Consider the following 21,879-nt stretch of genomic DNA (forward strand, 5'->3'; position numbering starts at 1 on the left):
ATATCAGTCCATGATAGCAGATAATTTGAGAAACACTGCGACACTGTTAACTCACTGAGAGGTGTCAGCCCAATCTAAGCTTCCCAGTGCCCACAGCTAGAGGTCTCCTTGGGGGAGGGGACTTTTGTCCCCTTCACCAAGGAAAACCCCATGCCCCACAATGGGGCTTCTTAAATCTGCGCCAGTTATTTTGCTGGTGCAGAATTGAGAAACTCCACGTTGGGCTAGAAAGCCCAACACAGAGTTCTGGATCTACCACTCCAGCCCTGGCTCCTCCTCACCCTCCCCCTGCCTTCCCTTGGAACACCACCCCCACCCCAAATAACCTCACCCCCCCTCCCCCGAGCTCTTGCTTTGCTCTAGGTGGTGTGCGTCTGGCACTGGGCTGAATCTGGTAGAACATTCATTTTTGTCAAATGAGTGTAAGGAGATTTTATGCTGTGTGACTCAAAATCTTTCCTCATTTACAATCAATGAGTGTTTTTAAATTACCAAAAGCCAGCAAATCTATGGGATTTGTACAGGATGTTAGGAAAAGTCACTTCAGGTTAAAATGGCTGCTCTATGAAAAATGAGTTATATCTTGAGGGTTCTTAAGACATTGTTTTCACAAATACTTTCTTCCTTTTCAGGATGGACGTCCAGATATCTCCTTCTTTGCACCAGACTGTTTTCATCTGAGTCAAAAATCACATTCTGAGTTCTCCAGGGCCCTCTGGAACAATATGGTAGGACATCAATCTCTGAGGCATAAATGTTGTTCACATGTGCACCCACACTCTCTTTTTTGGGCAATGTGTGCATTACACATGTCAAAGACCTCATTTTCCCTTACATTTTTAGTAGCAACTTGATGGAATGCACAAGAGATTTTGTGTGTGTGTGTGTGCGTGTGTGTGTGTGTGCGTGTGTGTGTGTGTGCGTGCGTGTGTGTGTGTGTGAGAGAGAGATTTCTAGATACAATTTCACCATTTCAGCCAGTGCAGCATCAACTAGCAGTTCTAGCCCAACTGCTTCACTCATTCAAAATTTAGTTCTATTTCAAATACAGTGAAGTTGAGTCCTTTTGTATACAGAAAAGCAGCATGTTTGCAAGGTACCTTGGGGTTCAAATCACTAGATGAATAATACACCATACTGTCTGTTAATAATTAGTATGAATGAGAAGGGTAAAAAAAAATTATATAATCTATTGTTTGTTGTTTTTCAGCTTCAGCCTGTAGGAGAGAAGACAATATCTTTCAACTTCATGGAAAATGTTAGCCTGAGCTGCCCAACTTTGGTAAATATTACACCATCTTCCAACAAGAGAATTCTGTGGGAATGAATTGTTGGGGTATGTCACTGAAGTGTCAGATTTATGCAAATTCCTGTTAAGATTCTTGCAGCAGTTGCTTAGAAAATATGTACAGCTCATATTTATAATGTTTATGACTCCTTATATCTTATGCGGTCTCAACAATTTTTCCCCTAACCCCCTTTTTGGAGGACTAAGGGCCCAATCCTGACCTTTGCGTGCTGGCTCAGTGCCAACACACAGTGTCGCAAATGTGGTCACTGGCTCAGTGCAAGCCTGTGCTAAACTAGTGCCGGGAGAAAGACAGACAACCACTGCCCGGTACTCGATGGGAGCGCCAGGCTGTGGAAAGGCAAATGGGGCCATGGGGGGAAGGCAAGGGGAGGTGTTCCAGGTCAGGGGGAATGTGGGCGAAGCGGGAAGGGGCAGGACTGGCAGAGCTGAGCTCCACCAGATCCAGAGTCCTGTGTTGAACCTCTCAGCCTGACACTGAACTTTGATACTCTGCACTGGCTAAATAGCCAGTGCAGCATCAAGTACTCAAAAGTACTTTGCTTGCACATGAATAGCCCCTTCCCCCGTGGAACTGCTGGCAGCTGTCACATGGGCTCAAGATGCCACAGCAGCCTAGCACACTGGGCAGCTCAGAATTGGGCAGCCTGCCCCACAGAGAATCCAGGTACGCTTCCTATGTCAGAGGCCCTCCATCTCATTCTGCAATACTTGGCTCATCTACACATCAGTTCTCTATGTCCTGGGGAGCAATCATCCCTCCCCAGAAAGCTACGCAACCAATTGTATCACTTCACAAGATGCTCAAATATTTTCTGCCACATTTGATATTTGATGTACGTTTTCTTTCTCTATTAGCACCACCCCTTCCTGGGAACTTACAAGAATAGCAATGGCACACATGGGAAGCCAAACCAGGTGATTCCTTTGTACTGTCTGAAATTGCTTCCATCTACAGAATGTAATCACATTTCACATCAGAGACCAGCAGCCAACAGAACATGATGGACCGTTTATGGTTTTGGGTTGGATCGACTTCATATGTGTGCAAGCGCACAGAAATACAGTTGTGCTTCCGTTCAAGCCAAAGTTGAGATGCCATCCCCATAAAAGAATATTTAGTGTAGCCTGAGAGAATTGCACACCAGCACTTCTATCTGTTTGTTGCATAGGCCATCTTGGACCCTGTAGGTCCTACAGTTGCGTGTGAATGCAGAATACTGGATGCTCAAACCATTTGGGCAGTGGGTTTGGAATGCCCGTTTTTATTTTCCAGAATGTTGGACCCATCTTTTGATTGAAAAGACGAGGGATATATTTTTGTGGCATGGAACCATTAGCCCTTTCATACTTTCATACTTATATGTTCTTCAGTCAGTCCTCTCCAGCACATGTATACTCATGGTCATAAGCAGTATAGTTTAGGTTACAACAGGTCACAAATAAGGTGACATTGTTTGAATGATTTTTAAAGTCTCATCTCTCTTGTCAAAGAAAGTGATTCTGGATGGATGGATGGATGGATGGATGGATGGATGGATGGATGGATGGATGGATGGATGGATGGACACACACAGATGTGTGCACTATTAATTTCAGGATTTATTCCAGACATGACTGGTACCAGATACTGACTTGACTTGATCTGTGATATAGTGTCCAGATCTTGACTTGATCTGTGATATAGTGTCCAATTGACTCCCTTCTCTCTAGTATAGTTATCAAAACTATACTCAACTATACTATACTTATCTATACTATACAAAACTATAGTATATATCTATACTATACAAAACTATACTAACTATGGTATAGTTTTGAAAACTATACTATAGTTATCAAAACTACAGACTCAAAATTTCTTAAAAATTTTTGTGAAAGAAAAAAATACATTTAAGAACATAAACAATTGCAAACTGAAATTAAGATATACAGTATCTGTTTTCAAGACTGTTACAAAGAGAAACTAAGATATATCTGTTTGAAAAAAGAAAAAAAGGAGGGATATATTATATTTAAGCAATCTATACTATTGTAAATTTCACATGCTATATGTACGCGTATATCCAGGAAAGGCTTCCAAATACCCACAAATATATATAGACTCAATATAAAAGAAATTACAGTTCTGGCACTGACCACTTGTCAGTACTGGATTTCTTATTTGTTTAGTTCATGCCAGTGTATGTGACATATTAACATATTTTAATTATATGCTGATTACATTTGTCTTTAAGAACTGGGGTAGTGACCTGTCATGCCCGGGACAGACTGTATCCCAAGGAGTCCCAACATCAGGTGAGAAACAAGACAAGTAAAAAGAAAAAGTAGCATAACTAGATTTTTTAATTTATTAAAGGTATTTTTCTCCCACTTCTCAATAAGATGTTCAACACAGATCAGTGCATTAAGAAAAAACCTAAGCCCTAAAGCAATATCGTCATTGATACCAAAGGCAGAGACAACTGATAAAATATTATTATAGGAAACTAAAAGTGTTTAGTCAGTGCCAGGGAGACCAAAACATCAACAGACAAGGTGTCTGTTTTTTAAAAAAGGCCTTCACTCAGTGACAGGACAGGGCAAAAAAGAGGGGGCAAGGTGAACTCCTCTTGGTAGGGAATTCCAAAGCCTAGGCTTGGCCTCTGTCACATTCCAGCTAAAAGAAACTCAGATGTTGGTGGGATGTGTAGGAATCTTTTAATATGTGGGCAGTCTCATGTAGGATAAAGCGGTCATTTAGATGTTCTGATCCCAAGCTACATAAGGCCTTTAGTGGTCATAACCAGTACTTTGAATTGGACCTGGGAACACATTAGAATCTAGTGAAACTGTTGTAACAAGGGTGTGAAATATTTCCAGCAACTGGTACCAATCAATAGTCTGGTTGCAGCACTCTGGACCAGCTGAAATTTTTCAAAGGCAGGTCCATGAGGGCCACATTGTAGTAATCCAGGCATGTTATAAACTATGACATGTGTTCCCATGGGCAGGTTTGCATTCCCCAGGAATGGACACAAGTGGGGCACAAAGTTAAATTGGGCAACACCACAGCTGCTGCCCAGACATCCAGGTTCAAGGCCTTGTTCAAACTGTGAACTTTTGAAGAAAGTACTACCTCATCCAAGAATGGTTGAACTGCCATTCCAATTCCAGGAGCACCTCATTCTTATTTGGATTAAACTTTGGTTGCCCCATCCACTCTATTACTGACTTCAGACCTTGGTCCAGAACTTTAACATAGCCTCCCTAGCTAATAATGAAAAGGAGAGAGGGAACTGTGTGTCATTTGTGTATTAATCATTTGTCCTTATAGTTCCCCCTCATAGTTTCATGTAGATGTTAAGTAGCATGGGAAACAAGACAGAATACAGTGGGACCCTATAGGCAAAAGGCCAAAATGTCTCACAGGACTAACCTTTAAGGAGTTTCCCCATCCCCAAGTCACAGTCATCCAATCCGGCCTCCCAAATCCAGGTGAGTCCTCCTGAATGTATGGGACCAGAAACTACTTGGGATAGACCCATGAGTGTTATAGAGGCCAAAGAATCTGAACTAGCTCTGGTAGGGGAACCTCTGCATGGATAGTGGTAGACACACACTCCCAATTTAAGGCATTCCAACCATGCTGATTTTCATTTTTGTTCTTAAAAAAAGTTACAAAGCTATACTTCTGCAAAATTACAGGGAAAAGGCCCTTGATAAAATTAATGCGGTCTTCATTTTAGTTTGTTCTTGATTTCTAATCTTTTAGCTTTTTTGGCCATTGCATTTTCAAATATTTTTCTGCATCCACAAGGGCTATAAAACGTCTTTTAAAATTAAAACTGGGACTCTGAGAGCTCTGATATGAGCCTGTTATCAAAGCAAAAGTGCCTTCAGGGCTGCTGCTAGTACAGTACAAAACACAGGTGGTTTAAATCCCATAGACTTAAATGGAATTTCAGCAGTATGAAGGATTGCCCCCAAAGTGGGATTTACACTGAGTATAGCAAAAAAGATAATAAAGGGATTGCCAAATATGTCTCATGAGGAATGTTTATTGCATAGCAAGTATTTTTAATGTTCATCATCATTGATCTGCCTATTCACATTTTCTTTTTCATAGAAAAAGCCCAATCTTAGCATGTTTACTTGAAAATGAGCAACACTGTGTTTCATAGAACTTGCTTGCTGGTGCATAGGATTGAGGCTCTACATGTGTTCAGGTTTTCTATTCTTGGCTCCAACTATATATTTTCAAAGTTTAGCCCATTCTGCATGTCATGCCAATGATAGCCTTCCTCCATGTCCTTTTCCCCATGGTCTAGTACATGAGCTGCGGCCAGCTGACATCCAAGTGGTAGCAGCGTTGGGTGATTCTTTGACGGTAAGTTCACCGCATGCACTAGATTGGGAAATTCTGTTCTCCAAAGAATGCTCCAGTATCAGTTGACATCCAAATGAAAGTTAATGCCTGTAGCTCAGCAAAGGAGAATTCACAGCCATCACAGTTGGTTCAGTGAAATGTATCATCTGAATGATCTGGGAAGCTGCATGTCTTGTATTGATTCTCTGCAAGATGCCTATGAAGATTTTCAAGTGTGAATTTAGCCACTAGTAAAACCTTGAACAAAGCATCATCTTAAAAACCACTAGATAAAGCTCTGTTCAGAAAGTGACGATGCATCTTATAAGATCAGATCCATAGTCTCATGAATAGCTACGTACAGAAATGTGTAGGACTTTAAAAAAATAAATTAGGGAACAGTGGGAAAGTGTTAGAACCCAGGAGCTGCTGAAGCTGTTTGGCTTTGAGATCTCAGCATTCTCTTTATTCACTGGATGGAACAGCTCCTGGACCAACCAGAGACTAGAACCAGATGGAGGAGGAAAACTGCACCCCTAAGAGCTTGTTATCTTTATTGAAAGCAAATCAGTTCCAGGTGGATAGGAGTTCAGTGCTGATCTGAGCATTTGCCATATCAGATCTGGGAATAGTTGCAGATGTGTACAGTTGGAGTCAGTCCTGTACAGCATATTCAAATGATCTTTTTTTTGAAGAGGGATGTGTATGTCTTTTGCTGCTTAAAAAAGATACAAATATATGCATGTACAGATATCCCTTATTATGTCGCACAGTGGAATAAGATACCTAGTCAGATCATGACATCTCTTTCTTTGTGAGCTTCAAAAGAAGGCTGGCTGATAGTCGGTGACAGATACTTGAGGACATACTGTCCTCAACTGAAGTCTGGACTACTAATCTCTTGGCTCCCTTCCAAACCTCTGCTACTATAAATTCCCAAAACAGCTACCATGATTGTAATGAGATGGCCAAAGCAGCCCTTCCTTTGGCTTTCTTTTACTTTCTTCCTGCAACCTTTGTCCATGCCCCACCACTCAAAATGTTGTCAGCCCATTTGCTACCTCTTTTGTGCATTTTGCTTTGCATTTCCAATTGTTTGCATGCAGCACAAATGTGCCACACTTTTCCCACCAGGGAGGCAATGCATAATTGTGTAACCTTCCACAGACATTCTTTTTTTAAAGAAATCTAGGAAGATACCAGTTACCAAGGAAATGTAGGTACAATTCAGATCCAGGAGCAGATACAGTGCAGACATCCAAAGGCAAATGCATTATGTCAGTTGGTTTACGTTCATGCTACTTAAACCAAAGCAGTGATAGCCAGACCACCTTACTTCAAACCATGGACATTATTAGTAGCAAAAAAATATAGTATTAGTTGGGAATAAAATTGATTTACTAATTATGTTAGCTTAAACATGGTTAAGAAATAAAACCATTAGTCACATTCAAACATGAGAGAATTTCCAAGCTGCAAGACAGTAGGTGAATGTCTAGGCAGTTTGTACGTTTCCTTGGATATTTGGAAGAAAAGGCTAAACTAACATCTGTCAGGAACACTTTACGTAAAGGCTGTGCAGAGCAGAGGATTTATGGAGTGTGTATATGCGCACAGGGGTCTTTTCCAGCTCTAAAAATGCTGCTGTTCTCACTTCCTTCTTACATAAACAAGCACTCTCCAACAAACCATCCTCTAACAGTTTTAATTTCAGAAGGCCTATCTAGTAGGGCTGAAGCGAAGCAACAGGAAACACGTTTTGTTAATGTTCTTGCCCCTGCAAAACAACTCCCCCTTGGAAATTTTTGTCAGCCATTTGTGAAAGGGTATAAAACTGCTTGCTGGGGGATGGGTTTGGGAGAAAAAAGGAACATTCCTGTTGTCAAGGCAACTGGTTTAAGAAAGTCTTGGTCAGATTGCCTTGGCAATGGGGACAGCCCCCCCCCCAATTTTCCTTCCACTTTATCATTTGTCATTGTTATGATTTGTTCTCCTTTACAGACTGCTATAGGAGCCCAAGCAACTGGTTTGAGTGATCTAGGAACAGCTTGGAGAGGACTTTCCTGGAGGTAGAACTTTTGCTAAAATTTCTGCCTAGTTTTACAGAAGCAAAGAATTTTAAGGGCCCAATCCCATCCAACTTTCCAGTACCGATGCAGCTGTGCCAATGGGGCATGTGCGGTGGGGGGAGGCTGCATGGAAATCTCAAAATAAGGGAGTGTTTGTGCCCTTACCTTATGGCTGCATCGGTGCTGGAAAATTGGATAGAATTGGGCCCTATCCAATTTGGATAGTATTGGGCCCTAAGGCATTTGTGCTCCATCCTATGTTGGGGGGGGTAGTTATGGAGGCTTCCACAAGGTAAGGGAACATTTGTTCCCTTGCCTACAGGCTGTATTGCAGCTGCACCAGAGCTGGAAAGTTGAATAGGATTGGGCCATGAGTCACCTTGTTTAGGTTGCCATTACAGAGATGAAAATGAAAGCTGCACCCATGCAGGAAGGTTGTCTTTCTGAACACATCCTCATGCCCAAACATGCAACTTATTTTCCAAGTTCAAAGACCTTATTAGTCCCTTTTCAGCAATGCATTGCCATCAAGCAACCTTTGCTGGGAATTGCAGTGCTACAAGTCTATCACAAGTTGCATCTCAGCAAATAATTTCTGAATTGATCAAGGTGGAAGATTACACCCGAGCCATCAGACCTCCACTGGGAGTGGCAGCGTAGGATGGAGATTATGAAGCAGTAACAGCCAGCTTGCATAATTCTGATGTGTAATAATGTAACATTGTTTGTCTTTGATGTGTCTCATAAGCTGCACTGGATCTCTTTAGTTCAGACATTTGTGGTAGTTTTCCCCCCAACGTATTGCAATAAGATGGGGGCCATTATGTATTAGAAAAGTCTAGAGCAAATATGATCTTTGATGTTGTTTTGCCATATGTGTCACAAATACACATAAACGAGCAAACCTGAGGGCTAGTCAAAGTGCGTCAGAAATTGTCTTGCTTTTTCGTGTCTGTTACCCTACTTTACAGTAGATTCATGTGACCAGACCACACCATTTTTTCCCCCACTATGTGGAAAGGATTTTTTTTCTAGCCACTATCTGAACTGGAAATGGTTTAACAGGTATTCAGATCTCAGACCAAACTTGGAGAGGGAAGTGAGTGGGAGAGGGAAGTTGGGAATGTGTAGAAAGGATTCCTGGGATGGCTGAATACCTGCCTGCCCATGTAATGCAGAGGAATGCATTGGAAAATTAGTGTGGAGGGTACATGGCAATTTCTTGCACAAGTGTGGCCTGAATGACAGGTATTGACTCACCTAAAGTCTGAGAGCTTTAGATATGCACTGGCAGACATCAGTGGAGTCTGACCTCACTGAATAACTGTTCACCAGCGTATCAGCAAGGTCAGCTTCAGAAGGTCAGATGAGAGTATGTGCTACATGCCTCATTGTGGAGGATAGCGTTTCTGAGTTCCTAAAGGGGGTAGTGTTGTAAGGGCCTGTATTCTATCTGCTATTTTGATTTCATCTGAAAATTTTCAGTATTTTCAATTAATTCCTGTCAGCTTCAGTTATTTAGGAAGGCTCTTCTTTTCTTCTTTTGTTTATCTATCTCCATCTGCTAATAAGATAGCATAATTTTGTGTGTCTGGGGCAGGTGGAGTGTCCTTGATAAAGTGCAATTCCATTGACTGATTTTGTTTTCTCTTTTCCTTAGTGCTGGAAGTGATGGAAGCTTGGAGACCCATACCACATTACCTAGTAAGTATCCAGAGAAACATCTGTGTATGAAGAAAGAAAGTTAATATTTGCCTTTTTCTGCCTTGGAGCAAATGTTAAGAAATACCTAATTCGAGAGGCAACTAGGCATCTGCTTGAGGTGGCAAAAGTCCTGATGTGTGTGCCTCAACTGTGTAAATGTTGTGCAGCGCAATTCTATCTTGCGCTAGAACAGAGAGGCCAGGAAGGCTGTGCTGTATCCAGCACAAGACTGGGGCTAGAAGTGGCTCAGCTGGAGGTAAGGGGAAACTCTTCCCCTTACCCCGGGTAAGCCACCGTGGTCCCAATGGGTCTCTTCCTCAGGAGGTGGCACAAGTCCAAGGAGAATAGAGTGGTTTCAAGCCGCTCCACAAACTGGCGTTTGTAGGGGGTGCGAGCAACACTGGGTGACGCACCAGGGGGGTGATATGCCCTGGGGAGTGCATGCTAACTTTGCGGGGTTAGGAGCTACCATGTCACACCATACACCGTTGGGTGCAGAATGGCCAGCAGAGTGCAGTGCAAAAACCAGAATTGAAATCGCTCCTTTTGTTCAAAAATTATGGCCAAAAAACCAGAAAGAAAAAATGCATTGAGCCCTATGGAAAGTGAAAGTGAGCCGTATCGCGCGTTTACTCGTGAATAGGCGTACTGGCCATAGTCCTTAAGAAAAGGCAGGCTGAGAGGAATCCAATGACACCACAATGGTCCCGATCCAATGAATGCAGCCACCAAAGAACACCCGAGAAGGTCCCATCCCACCCAGCTGCGAGCCTGAGCCCAAACGAAGCCATGTGGCCGCGTTTACTCGCAAGTAGTCCATCGGAAAGGGCAGCTGAGAGGACTCCAAGGAGGTCAGAATGGTCCTGATCCAATGAATGCAGTCCCCAAAAACACAAAAGGGAGAAGGAGGTCCATCCCTCCCTCCCTCCCAGCTGCAGTCTATTGAGCCCTATGGAAAGCAAAGCAACCTCACGTTGCATTTCCTCCTGAGTAGGCAGATGTACCTTGGCTGCTGGTCAGGCCAGGCAAAGGGGAATGTGAGGACCCCAGAAGGGTCCCGATCCAATGGAGTTGGAGATGCTCCAGAAGGCAGCCTCCCCCCCCCCCCCCACTAAAAAGGACAAAAAAGAGGCTTGAGCTGGTAAGGGAAAAGTTTTCTATTTTGCACATGCAAAGCCAGAAGGGTCTTTATCTTGATGTGCCTGAAATAGAAGAACTTTAAACTGGGCACTGGGAGGGCTGAAAAGCTCACTGATTCTTTTGGGGGGTTGTTATTGCAGGCAGACTACAGAGTAAGCTCCATTGACCACTATGGGACTTACTTCTGAGTAGACATGCATAGGCTTGAGCTCACAGGCTGCAATTCTACCCACACTTTCCTGAGAGTAAGCCCCATTGACCACTATGGGACTTACTTCAGAGTAGATTCACTTGGTGGAACAGGACTGGCTGCCCCTTATTTAATTATTTCTTTTATTTTAATTTAATTATTTATAATTATTTATTTTAATTTGCTTGATGATGTCATTTCTGGCCATGACATCACTTCCAATGGGTCCTGGACAGATGGTCATTCTAAAAAGTGGGTCCCAGTGCTAAAAGTTTGAGAACTGCTGCAATAAGTTGTCAGTAAGTTGACACGTGTGTGTCAGTAAGTTGTGTCAGTAAGCGTGTCAGTAAGTTGACATGTATGTGTCAACTCTACAAGTTTGTGTGTGAGACTCTACAAGTTTTCAAAATCACTAAAATCAGAGTTTGGAGGAACAAGACCATCATGTTATATATCAAGCAATGCGTAATTTCATGCAGAATGCAATGAAACAAACCACATTGAAATATCTGTGTTCTAACGAAAGGTACAGCCAAAAAACCAGTGGAGGCGGGGCAATGGTACATCACCACGCCCACCACCTGGGGCGTTGCCCTGCCCACTGCACAGGGTGACGCGCAGGCTTCCTGCACCAGGTGACGCAAATCCTAGTGACACCACTGGCTCCACACTGCTCGGGGAAAAGGCTTGGGATTAAGCATAACAGTCGGTTCCCAGCCCCATCTCCTGCTCCCCACCCACCCCTGTGACTGACCTCTGCCTTCCAGTGCTTTCTGGGTTTTCCTTCCATGTTTTTCAGAACTAATTTATGGCAATATTTTGGTAATAAAACGCAATTGCAGCTCCAGTCTGTCCGATGTGGATAAGCAAAGCTCTATTGAGGCTTTTGCAGAGCACTTGTGCCTTTAAATGAAACACTTCCTCTGTGCAGTTCCAACCAAAAAAACAGGCTGAACCTGCAGGCAGTATACCCTTATACTGGCTACCTGAGTTACAGATCACTGCATTGGCGTGTTCGCACAGGCACAATATGTCCTTTTAGTGGTGGTTTTGTGTAGGTGCAACTTAAGTTTCAACTTAATGTACACCCTGGATCCTAATGTGTATGTGCATAGAGGTCTAGGTGTATTCCAGGTTGTCAAAGTCCTTTGCTGAATGGAACTTAATTGTAAGTCAACAATATAGAAGCATATAATAAATGCTGTATGGAACCTCTATTTCAATTTCAGTTGCAGCTAATTGCAGAAAAGCAATACTTCAGCAGGACTAAAGGACTCTGCTGTGAAAACACCCTTTGCTTGCACTTCAGGATTTATCCGTTTTTCCAGTGTAGATGAAAGCAGGATTCTAATCGAAGCAAATGCTGGTATTCTGGTTCTGATTTTCTCATGTGAAGCATTATAGTGCAATATATATGTTACTGAAATTAAAATTAGAAAAAGTATTCTGATTAGCTCGTCATCATTTAATGTCCTGAAGGCAGGTTCCCATTTTACCCTCCAAATCATCAAATGCACCTTCGGTTTCACCATCTGGGGAGGTGAAATAGGCAGGGTGACATTTTGGCTTTGCCCTAATGAGAATTCACTCAGATCAGTTAAATGATGAGAAGAACTTCTCAGAGCAAAAAAATGTGAGCCAGTCCTTCTGCATTGACATTTTAGACTTGTCACAATAGCTCTGCTGAGGGTAATAGAGATGATTTGGGGACGATTCTGTTCTTTTCTGCAGTATTTCTTCCCCCTCTTGCCCAGCTGCAATGTTGGGCACATTTATAAAGTGTGTGTCAGCCATTAGTGTCCTGGCAACAGAATTCCAGACCCTCGTGCTTTAACTACAAAATGATCTGTGAGAGTTAACAGGCGCTCTTATTCATCCTGCGAAAACTTATCATGAGTTTCTCCTTCTTTGGCAGATATTCTGAAAAAGTTTAATTCAAACCTCGTTGGTTCCTCCACTGGCACCCAGAAGGAGACTGCCGGATTCAACAGAGCAGTGGAAGGAGCCACAGCACAGTAAGCAGTGACCTTTCATTTGGACATGGAACGAAGGGTCGGGGAACAGTCATGTTGAACGTAAACTGCGCTCCCAGACTGAAGGCCCTTGTTAGCACAGATTATTACACTCCACATTTGTTGGATTAATGACTTTTCCAGAGCCTTTTCTGACCAGGGTGCCCTGTACACAGCACCAATGTTGTCTTCCTTATGCTGCACACTTGGAAAATATTTAATCGGACTGTAGAATATCCTGGGTGATCTTCTGAAAGCTCTTGGAGTCTGGGGAGAGAAGTTCCATGCTGTGGCCTTGTGGGTCCTGTCCATCCGTCCCCCCCAAATCTTCCTACTACCAACTTTGTGACTGCTCCCATTTACCGATCTCTGCCCTCCCCTCAGTTATATTCCAACTGCCCCTGATGAGTCCTCAGATTTCCTCCTTAGAATCTCCATCTGTTGTGATAAGATCTGGAATAGCTACTGCCCACCCACCCCCGCCACATCATCAGCCCCTCCTCTTAATTGGGGGTGGTGGTATCACCTCTAGTTCTGGTAGCTTTCAATATTCCAGATATTCCAGGGAGATGTCTGTAGCCCCATTAAGAAATTTCAGCTGGCCGCTGAGGAACATTATCTAGGCATTCTTCTTCTTCTGCTTGGCAGAAGAAATGGCTGACCATCAAGCAAAACAATACAGTGGCAGGATAGCACCTGGGATCTTTCCTAATGTGCACCGATAATGGACAAGGCTGTTTGCTGCTGGTCATGGAAGTGCAATTCATTTTGAGCAGACCTCATGTACCCCTAGCTCATTAATTCCAGTGGCACACAATTTAAGAAACGACTCATGCCCCGTGAAATACATTTTCGCCTCAGGTTTTCATAGATAATTTTCTAGTTCAGTTCCTCCATGTTTCACCTCACCTCCTTCTGAGATATAAGCATGGCCTAAAAGTCGAAGGACAAACTCTTACTAGAAAGCCCTTTTCCAGCATTCTACCTGTCTGAATGAATTTGGCAGCCCTCGTGGCTGTGGGCCTCCATCGATCACTTTTCGCCAAGCACTAAATTGACTGCAGCGGGAGTTAGAGGTTAGGTGACATGGCTGTGAAATAGCACAGAGCTTCCAAGTGCAGCCTTGAGAATTTAGTGCTTTCGCTTCAAATATGCGCTGTCAGAGCCAATCCTTCAACAAAAATAATTGATCTGAACTTCCCTTCTCTTTGGCAGGGCCACTGGCTGCTTGGCAGACAGGCTGGTAGTGTTCTGGAACTTCCACCAGCCACCTGTGCAGCCACTGCTTTTCATGCTTGCTCTGTCTTATGAAGAAGGCTTTTCCATATGTAATTCAGATTGGCCCTAGGGGTGACCTCTTCTATAAAATTAAGAGAAAACAGAAAAACCACTGACTTTAAATTATAAACACCTGATCTGGATTCTGCATTAAAATGATAGCATTGCCTAGAAGAATATGGTGGTATTATTAGGATTACCACTGTTTTCTGATGCTAGTAGTCCTTTTGAAATGGATAGTATGGTATAGTAGTTAGAGTGTTGAACTAGGAACAGTGAGACCCAGTTACAAATTGCCACTCTGCCATGAAATTCATTGGATGATGTGGCAGTTGCTCCCTGTCAGCCAAAAACAGGATTGTTGTGAGACTAATGGGTAGAAGAACTTTGTATCCCACTCTAAGCAACTTGGAGGAATAGCAGGATAAAGATACTATAGATAAAATACATTTAACTGTAGGAAAATAGATTCAGGGATGCCCTGAATTTTTAGCCAGAATCATACAAGGACTCATTATCCATACCAATGATATGCTGTGACTAACCAGCACAAATATTTATCTATTTAATATTTTTTTGCCCTGCCTTTACCCTGCAACCGTGGGTGCCAAGATAACTAAAAGTGTGGTGTTAGAGCCATGAACTTGTGCACTTCACTACTCACCTTTGGGTAAAAGAAAAGTAGCAGTTTTTCAGTTCATAGAAGACGAACTGCAATTTGCATGAGTGAACAGACTCTCCAGTTATATTGCTCCCATAAGTTTTTGGTTACATGAGAAGGGTTTGTTTGTTTTGTATTGCAGTAATTTGTATTCTACCTTCTTACAATAATTGCACTCAAAAGAAATCAGAATTCATAAAACACAACAAAGTCACAAAAAACAGCAATAAGAAACACTGGGGGAAATCAATTTCGTTTGAGAAATGTTTTCACAAATTGACTACTGGGGAATAATCAGAAAACACTATCTGCATCATCGGGATATTCAGATCCTAGTTCTATTCTCTGACAATCCTTCCCTTGTCGGTTTCATTGGGCTTACCATTTCAGGATACATGTCTGCACAATCTCCTTTCCTGTCTCCACAGGAGTCTCCCAGCCCAAGCATATGAATTGGTAGACCTGATGAAAAGCAGTTTGGTAAGTTATGTATTGCAAAAGACAAATGAGAAATCAGCAGTCCATAGAACCCTCTGTGTGAAGTAGACATCCATGGCACTGCTGAGTAAGAGTTGTGGTTAAGATCCTCAGTGATTATAACAAAATGGTAATCTTCTGTTGGTATTGCATTATATGTGTTTGTGCAAGGGAGTGATATGGGTGGGGGGGGGGGGAGAGCAAGATTAATTAGCTCCCTACCTAAAGATGACAAAGTGCTTGCATTACCAACTAATATGGGTCCTTTTGTCAATGCAAATCTATTGTGAATCATATAATTTTAAAATTGTGGAGTAATTTTAAACCAAAAACTTTCCCTTTCCAATGAACTGTCCCCACCCTGACCAAGGGGCTGTACAGCTCAAACGTTAGTGGTGCCAGAAGCAGAGGCAGATACACTACGGAAAAAAGTGATGCAGAGCAAATACCAGTGAATGCCTCAAGCAAACGAGTCATGTTACATGCTACAAAAACAGACTAACCCAAGGAAGAACTCCTTTCTAGACCTCTAGGAGGTTTGGAAAACCTCACACTTTTTCTTAGTATTTTGTGCTGACACCTTGCTTACACATGTACATGACACTGGACGCACGCCAGGAGAGAATGACCCAAGCCAGTCTCTAGACATTTGAATTGAGGTGGTGGAAGAGGCCTCAGATCCCACAGGCCTTAGGGAGGCCACCATTTTGGTCCCTGAGTGCAGTCATGCCCACTCCATATCTAGCTGGTGGGAGGGAGGGAAGTCTTGTCTTTTCTTTGGAAAATTCCATGGATGGCTGCACCTTACTTGCTTAGCAGATTTGAACCTGTACAAAAGCTGCATCCTGGGAGCATAATGACTGGGAGTAAACATAGTTGTTCGTGACATAAAAGACGGGCCTTTGATTTTAGTTCCTTCACCAACTCTATGGCTAAATCTAATCCAGTTGTGTGTTAATTGAAGCAGTGGCCTCCAGAGGAGGTGGTTGCCAACTGAACAGTCATCTTTTCGTTAGATAGGGATCCACTAGCATGTGGGGGAAAGCTCTGGTCTTCCCACCAGCGCTGCAGCACCATGCATCTTGTGCACTGTTGGAGTGTGTTGCATTACTACCTTAAGGCAATTAGCACTGGTGGAATGCTCCTTCTGCCAGCAGGGTACCTTATAGGATTGGGTTATTGGTTTGTTTTTAAATATTTTATATCAGTGGTTCTCACACATTTAGCACCGGGACCCACTTTTTAGAATGAGAATCTCTCAGGACCCACCAGAAGTGGCCATGACCGGAAGCAACATCATCAAGCAGGAACATTTTTAACCATCCTAGGCTGCAATCCTACCCACACATACCCAGGAGTAAGTCCCATTGACTATCATTGTTAAAAGAATATACATAGCAGCCTGTTCAAAATAGAGGTCTGTAACATTTCCCCAAATGCAGTCACATCCTATGGAGGCATCAAGTCTAATCTATTAAAAATAAAATATTGAAAAGAATGGAGACCCACCTGAAATTGGCCCATGACCCACCTAGTGGGTCCCAATCCACAGTTTGAGAAACACTGGTTTATATAGTTTATGTAGGGGGAAGCCTGAGATTAGCCATGGGCATCCAACAAGCAGTTTTCTTAACTGATCCACTGGGAGTAGGGGGGCTGCACATCTCTTACGTGCTCTCTTGTTTCTTCAGGGGTGCAGGGCAATGGTTAAGAGTGATTAAACAGTGGGGATCCTCCCACTGTAAGAGAGTAAAGTGATTTCATGGTCTGCCAAGGGTCTTGCTCCTTGCCTGCTACAGGCCTTTTGCCACAGCTGGAATCTGGATATATGCCCCCTTGTAAGGATGTTCTCATGTTCTCTTGTAAAGATGTTACAACCTTGGTTTATGTAAATAGAGGGGAGGCTGTTCATTTGGGCCAATAAAAGTGAGTTCCCCAATTATGGAAACAAGGCCTCAGCAGAAGCAGCTCCACAGGTCACTTTTCATTGTTTGTTGCTTTCAGTCTGCACTGTTTTGAGATATTGGTCTCTTAAATAGCTCTCTCACTGCTGCTTGCATACCAAACCTCTCAAGAGTACTGTACTGTATTCTCCTTGAACAGGCTCCCTGTGTCTTGGCCAATTCTCCAGATTTTGCATGGCCATGGCTTCCTGTACCTTTCTGGTTGATGTCATCTTGTATAGTACTATCTACCCACTTCAAGACATGTTGCAGTTGGGGAAGAGAGGAACCAGTGAATTTAGCTGGAAGTCTAGACACTGAGGGCCCAATCCTATTCAACACACGCTGGTTCACTGCTGGTGCGCACTGTCGCAAAAGTGCCGTAAGGCACGTTTGCAGGCCCTAGCACCAGTAGAGTGCCAGTGTTAGCCCAGCACTGGCTGGCATTGGGCTAGCGCACCGGAGTACCGGAGCACCGCCGCTTGGTGGTCATGCAGACCGCCAGGCAGCAGAGAAGTAGGTGGGGGCATGGGGGGCATGGGGGGAGGTGGGGAGGAGGCATTCTGGGGTGGGGGGAGGTGGAGGGAGGGCAGGGAGGAGGCATGCCAGGGGATGGAGCGGGGCGGGGGGGAGGTCCTGAGCCTCCATGTCAGGCCATCTGTCCAACATGGAGGATCTAACTTCTACACCGACCCTTGAGTCATTGTAGAATTGAGTAACCCCATAGTGGGGCTACTTGCTCTACCCAGGGGAAGGGGATGAAAGTCCCTTTCTCCCCAGCAGGTGGCGGAAGCTGTCTGGGGAATGCTGGATGCAGCGGTAGCCATTTTCAGCACTGCTACAGCCCCGCATGCTGGGAAGCTCAGGATTGGGCTATGAGGGAGTTATAACCACTTTTCTCCTTGTCTGCACAGGTTTTGGATTACACCCCATCTTGGCAATACAGATTACAATCCCATCTGAAAGGAATGTACAGGTTGTGCCTTGTTGTCCACAGAGGGTTCTGTTCTGGAACCCCCTTGTGGATAAAAAAAAAATCTGTGGATACCAAGTCAGTGGGAAAATAGCTTTAAAGACCCACTTCCAGGTTTCTCACTCCTCTTTTGTCGCCCCAGAATGCATTGGTATAGACACTATATTCAGCCACTAGATGGGGTGCATAATGGAATCTAATGGAATAAATAATTATAATTTTAACAGGGCGAAGTGAGGAAAACGAATTTTGGCTTTTTCCCCTTGTTATAAGACATTTAAAGGTGGACCTCAATATCAGTGGTGAGTCAAATCAGTGGATACCAAATCAGTGGATACCTAGGTCCCATCTATATATAGAAAAAAAGAAGCACACAAAAGGTCACCATCCCTTCAAGACATCCCGTGTGGTGCTGGAACCTATGAGGAAGAAATGTACCTCTTATCCTTGGTCTTTGGGACTAGAATATGTCATTGCTGCATACACAAATCTGCCCTTAATAAGCATTCAGCAGCACAGGCAGCATGAGATGGGTCCATCCCTGAGCCACTGAGAGCAGAATTATGCCAGTGCTTCAGCTTTTCTATTTGCTCTCCATTGTCCACCTGGTGCAATTCAAGATAATTGGCTGACATTTGTAAGGCCCTTAATGGCTATCAGTCGGGCATACCTAAGAAATAGACTCTGCCCTTATTGCACTTTCACAGTTTCTCAAACCGACAGACAATGATGTCGAGGCACCAAGAAAGGACATGAAGCACATGTAAACATAGATGTTCTCAGTGGCTACCCCACATTTGTGGAATTTGTTTTCCCTAGAGATCCGCCTGAGCATATTGCAGAAGACTTGCAAGCCCTTTTGATTGCCTTGGGTGACTGAGTTCAGACGAAGAGGAAGATGTAGGAGGGGTGTATTGATTGCACTGGAACTTACTGCACAATAGAGAATCGAGAGTTTGAGAGTGGGACCATCAAGCACTTGACAGATCACTGTACAACTTTCCAAAGCCAAGGATCTTGTAACAGGTTCCGAGAGCCGACCTTGCTGTCCCTTTTTTACATAAGAACAGCCCCACTGGATCTGGCCATAGGCCCATCTAATCCAGCTTCCTGTATCTCACAGAGGCCCACCAAATGCCCCAGGGAGCACACCAGATAACAAGAGACCTGCATCCTGGTACCCTCCCTTGCATCTGACATAGCCCATTTCTGAAATCAGGAGGTTGCACATATGCACCATGTGCATAATGGATTTTTCCTCCAGAAACTTGTCCAATCCCCTTTTAAACGCTTCCAGGCCAGACGCCATCACCACATCCTGTGGCAAGGAGTTCCACAGACCAACCATGCGCTGAGTAAAGAAATATTTTCTTTTGTCTGTTCTAACTCTCCCAACACTCAATTTTAGTGGATGTCCCCTGGTTCTGGTGTTTTGTGAGAGTGTAAAGAGCATCTCCCTATCCACTCTGTCCATCCCCTGCATAATTTTGTATGTCTCAATCATGCCCCCCCTCATGCGCCTCTTTTCTAGGTTGAAGAGGCCCAAACGCTGTAGCCTTTCCTCATAAGGAAGGTGCCCCAGCTCAGTAATCATCTTAGTCACTCTCTTTTGCACCTCTTTTTGTATTAGTCATCTTTGATAGAGTGAGGAGAAGCAGAAAAGGATAATCCATTTTCGTCTCTCAGAGAGCAGCTGAGTGGAAACACTGACATTTGAGCAAAAGTCAGAATAGCTCTTGGGTTTAGGAGCCTGTTATCCTGACCTTATGAAACGGAGAGGAATGATGTCAGACACCCCAGGCACCCCTTTGAAGTAAACCTGAACTGAAGTCAAGGGCCAGGCAAACAAATCCTGTTAATGAGACAAGAATCCAGCCCCCTGAGTGATTCCCAGGCCTTTGGTTTCTTTAGGACAGATTCACCCACAGCTTGTTATGTAAACTCAGGATTCTAAAAATAGCCACCATCCATTCCTTTCTTTGTACTGCAAGTTACAGAATGTTTTCCACTGAGTTGCAGCCCCTATTGTTGGCTGGCAATGACGTAGGTTTAGCAGCTGCTAGACTCAGCTAAGCACAGCTAAGTCACCTATCTTAGGACAACTTCTCTTATCCAAATGTCCACCCGCCTGGGCATCCACTTTCTTTTCAACATTCTTGGAAATATACATCTGGTAGGAATTCTCCAGTTGTTTATGGACTAGGGCATGTTCCAGGAATTCTGTCTGCCTCCTCTGCTTTACTTCTGTACAAGTTCAAAGGGAGTGATGCTTCTTGCTTTTTAACCTCACCTTCAAAATCCATTTGGAACTGAAGCCTACCATGTAACAGGACCTGCTACAGTGCAGCTGTCAGTTTCTGTCTTCAAATGAGAGCCCTTTGCATTGCCAAAGAAAAATAAACCCCGGCTTTTGTTATGTCTCATTCTGTATGCACTGCCTCCAGGAGTCAGACTGATTCACAGGCTGAAGAATTTGGATCTCACCTCATTTATTTTCAGTGCAGACATTCCAAAATACACCATTTCTTGTATGATTCAAGGTTACTTCATTTATATTTACTGAGCAAAGAGGCACCTTTAAAAGTGGTATTCCTCTTGTGATTAGCAGAAGGAGAGCAACTATCCCTATTCACCCCTGCTGAGTACTTTATCTCGTGGTTGTTAGCTGGAAAAAATTTATTATTATTATTATTATTATTATTATTATTATTATTATTATTATTATTATTATTATTATTATTATTATTACTATTTTCATGCAGTCAGGTAGCTGTTATTAAATGGTTTGTTGTACCTAGACATCGAGTCCTTCCCAAGGACGTGGGATGCCTGACTTTTATCCTGTTTTGCTATTATAAATATCATCGCAAGATGTAAGCTGTTCCCAGTAAAGCTGTTCCCAGTAAAGCTTTTGTAGTTGTTGGATTGTAATTTGTGTAGCCTCCATGCTGTTCAGGTGCTCTTCAAGGTGTTTTGGAATATCACTGAGGGCACCAATCACAACTGGAAGCACTTTGGTCTTCTGCCACAGTCTTTCAGTTTCTATTTGTAGATCTTTGTATTTTGTTGTTGTTTTCCAGTTCTTTTTCTTCTATTCTGCTGTCACCTGGTACTACTATATCGATGGTTTTGACTTGATTCTCTTTCTTCTAGACCAGGGATGCCCAAACCCCGGCCCTGGGGCCACTTGTGGCCCTCGAGGACTCCCAATGCGGCCCTTGGAGAGCCCCCAGTCTCCAATGAGCCTCTGGCCCTCCGGAGATTTGTTGGAGTCCGCACTGGCCAGACGCAACTGCTCTCAGCGTGAGGGTGACTGCTTGACCTCTCGCATGAGCTGTGGGATGAGGGCTCCCTCCACTGCTTGCTGTTTCACATCTGTGATGCAGCAGTGGCAGTGAAGGAAAGGTTGGTCTTGCTTTGTGCCAGGCCTTTTATAGGCCTTGAGCTATTGCAAGACCTTCATTCATTCATATAAGTTCATCTTTAATATATTCATTTATGTAAACTTATGTAAATTTATTCAAATTTTAAATGTAAATTAATTATTTTTTTTACCTGGCCCTCAACACAGTGTCAGAGAGATGATGTGGTCCTCCTGCCAAACACTTTGGACACCCCTGTTCTAGACTACAGTTAGGTCTGGTGTATTGTGTGATAGATGTTTCTGTCTGTAGGTGGAAATTCCATAATATTTTGGCATCTTCATTTTCAATGACTTTTTCAGTTTTGTGGTCCCACCAGTTTTTGGCTTCATGTAGCTTGTACTTTTACAGAT

At 43.4% G+C, this 21,879-nt stretch overlaps 1 protein-coding gene across 1 annotated transcript in view; it reads left to right on the top strand.

The window, feature by feature from the left end:
• The window catches only part of PLB1 (phospholipase B1), a 126,315-nt gene that overhangs the window by 86,791 nt on the left and 17,645 nt on the right, over positions 1–21,879 (top strand). The window contains exons 40-48 of the mRNA XM_066623236.1: positions 633–728; positions 1,211–1,282; positions 2,168–2,227; positions 3,547–3,607; positions 5,620–5,678; positions 7,659–7,726; positions 9,387–9,430; positions 12,676–12,775; positions 15,140–15,191. Of these exons, the coding sequence (XP_066479333.1) occupies positions 633–728; positions 1,211–1,282; positions 2,168–2,227; positions 3,547–3,607; positions 5,620–5,678; positions 7,659–7,726; positions 9,387–9,430; positions 12,676–12,775; positions 15,140–15,191 (612 nt within the window). The remainder of the gene's footprint in view (positions 1–632; positions 729–1,210; positions 1,283–2,167; positions 2,228–3,546; positions 3,608–5,619; positions 5,679–7,658; positions 7,727–9,386; positions 9,431–12,675; positions 12,776–15,139; positions 15,192–21,879) is intronic.

This window comes from Tiliqua scincoides, chromosome 1 (assembly GCF_035046505.1).
Source record: "Tiliqua scincoides isolate rTilSci1 chromosome 1, rTilSci1.hap2, whole genome shotgun sequence".
NCBI lineage: Eukaryota > Metazoa > Chordata > Lepidosauria > Squamata > Scincidae > Tiliqua > Tiliqua scincoides.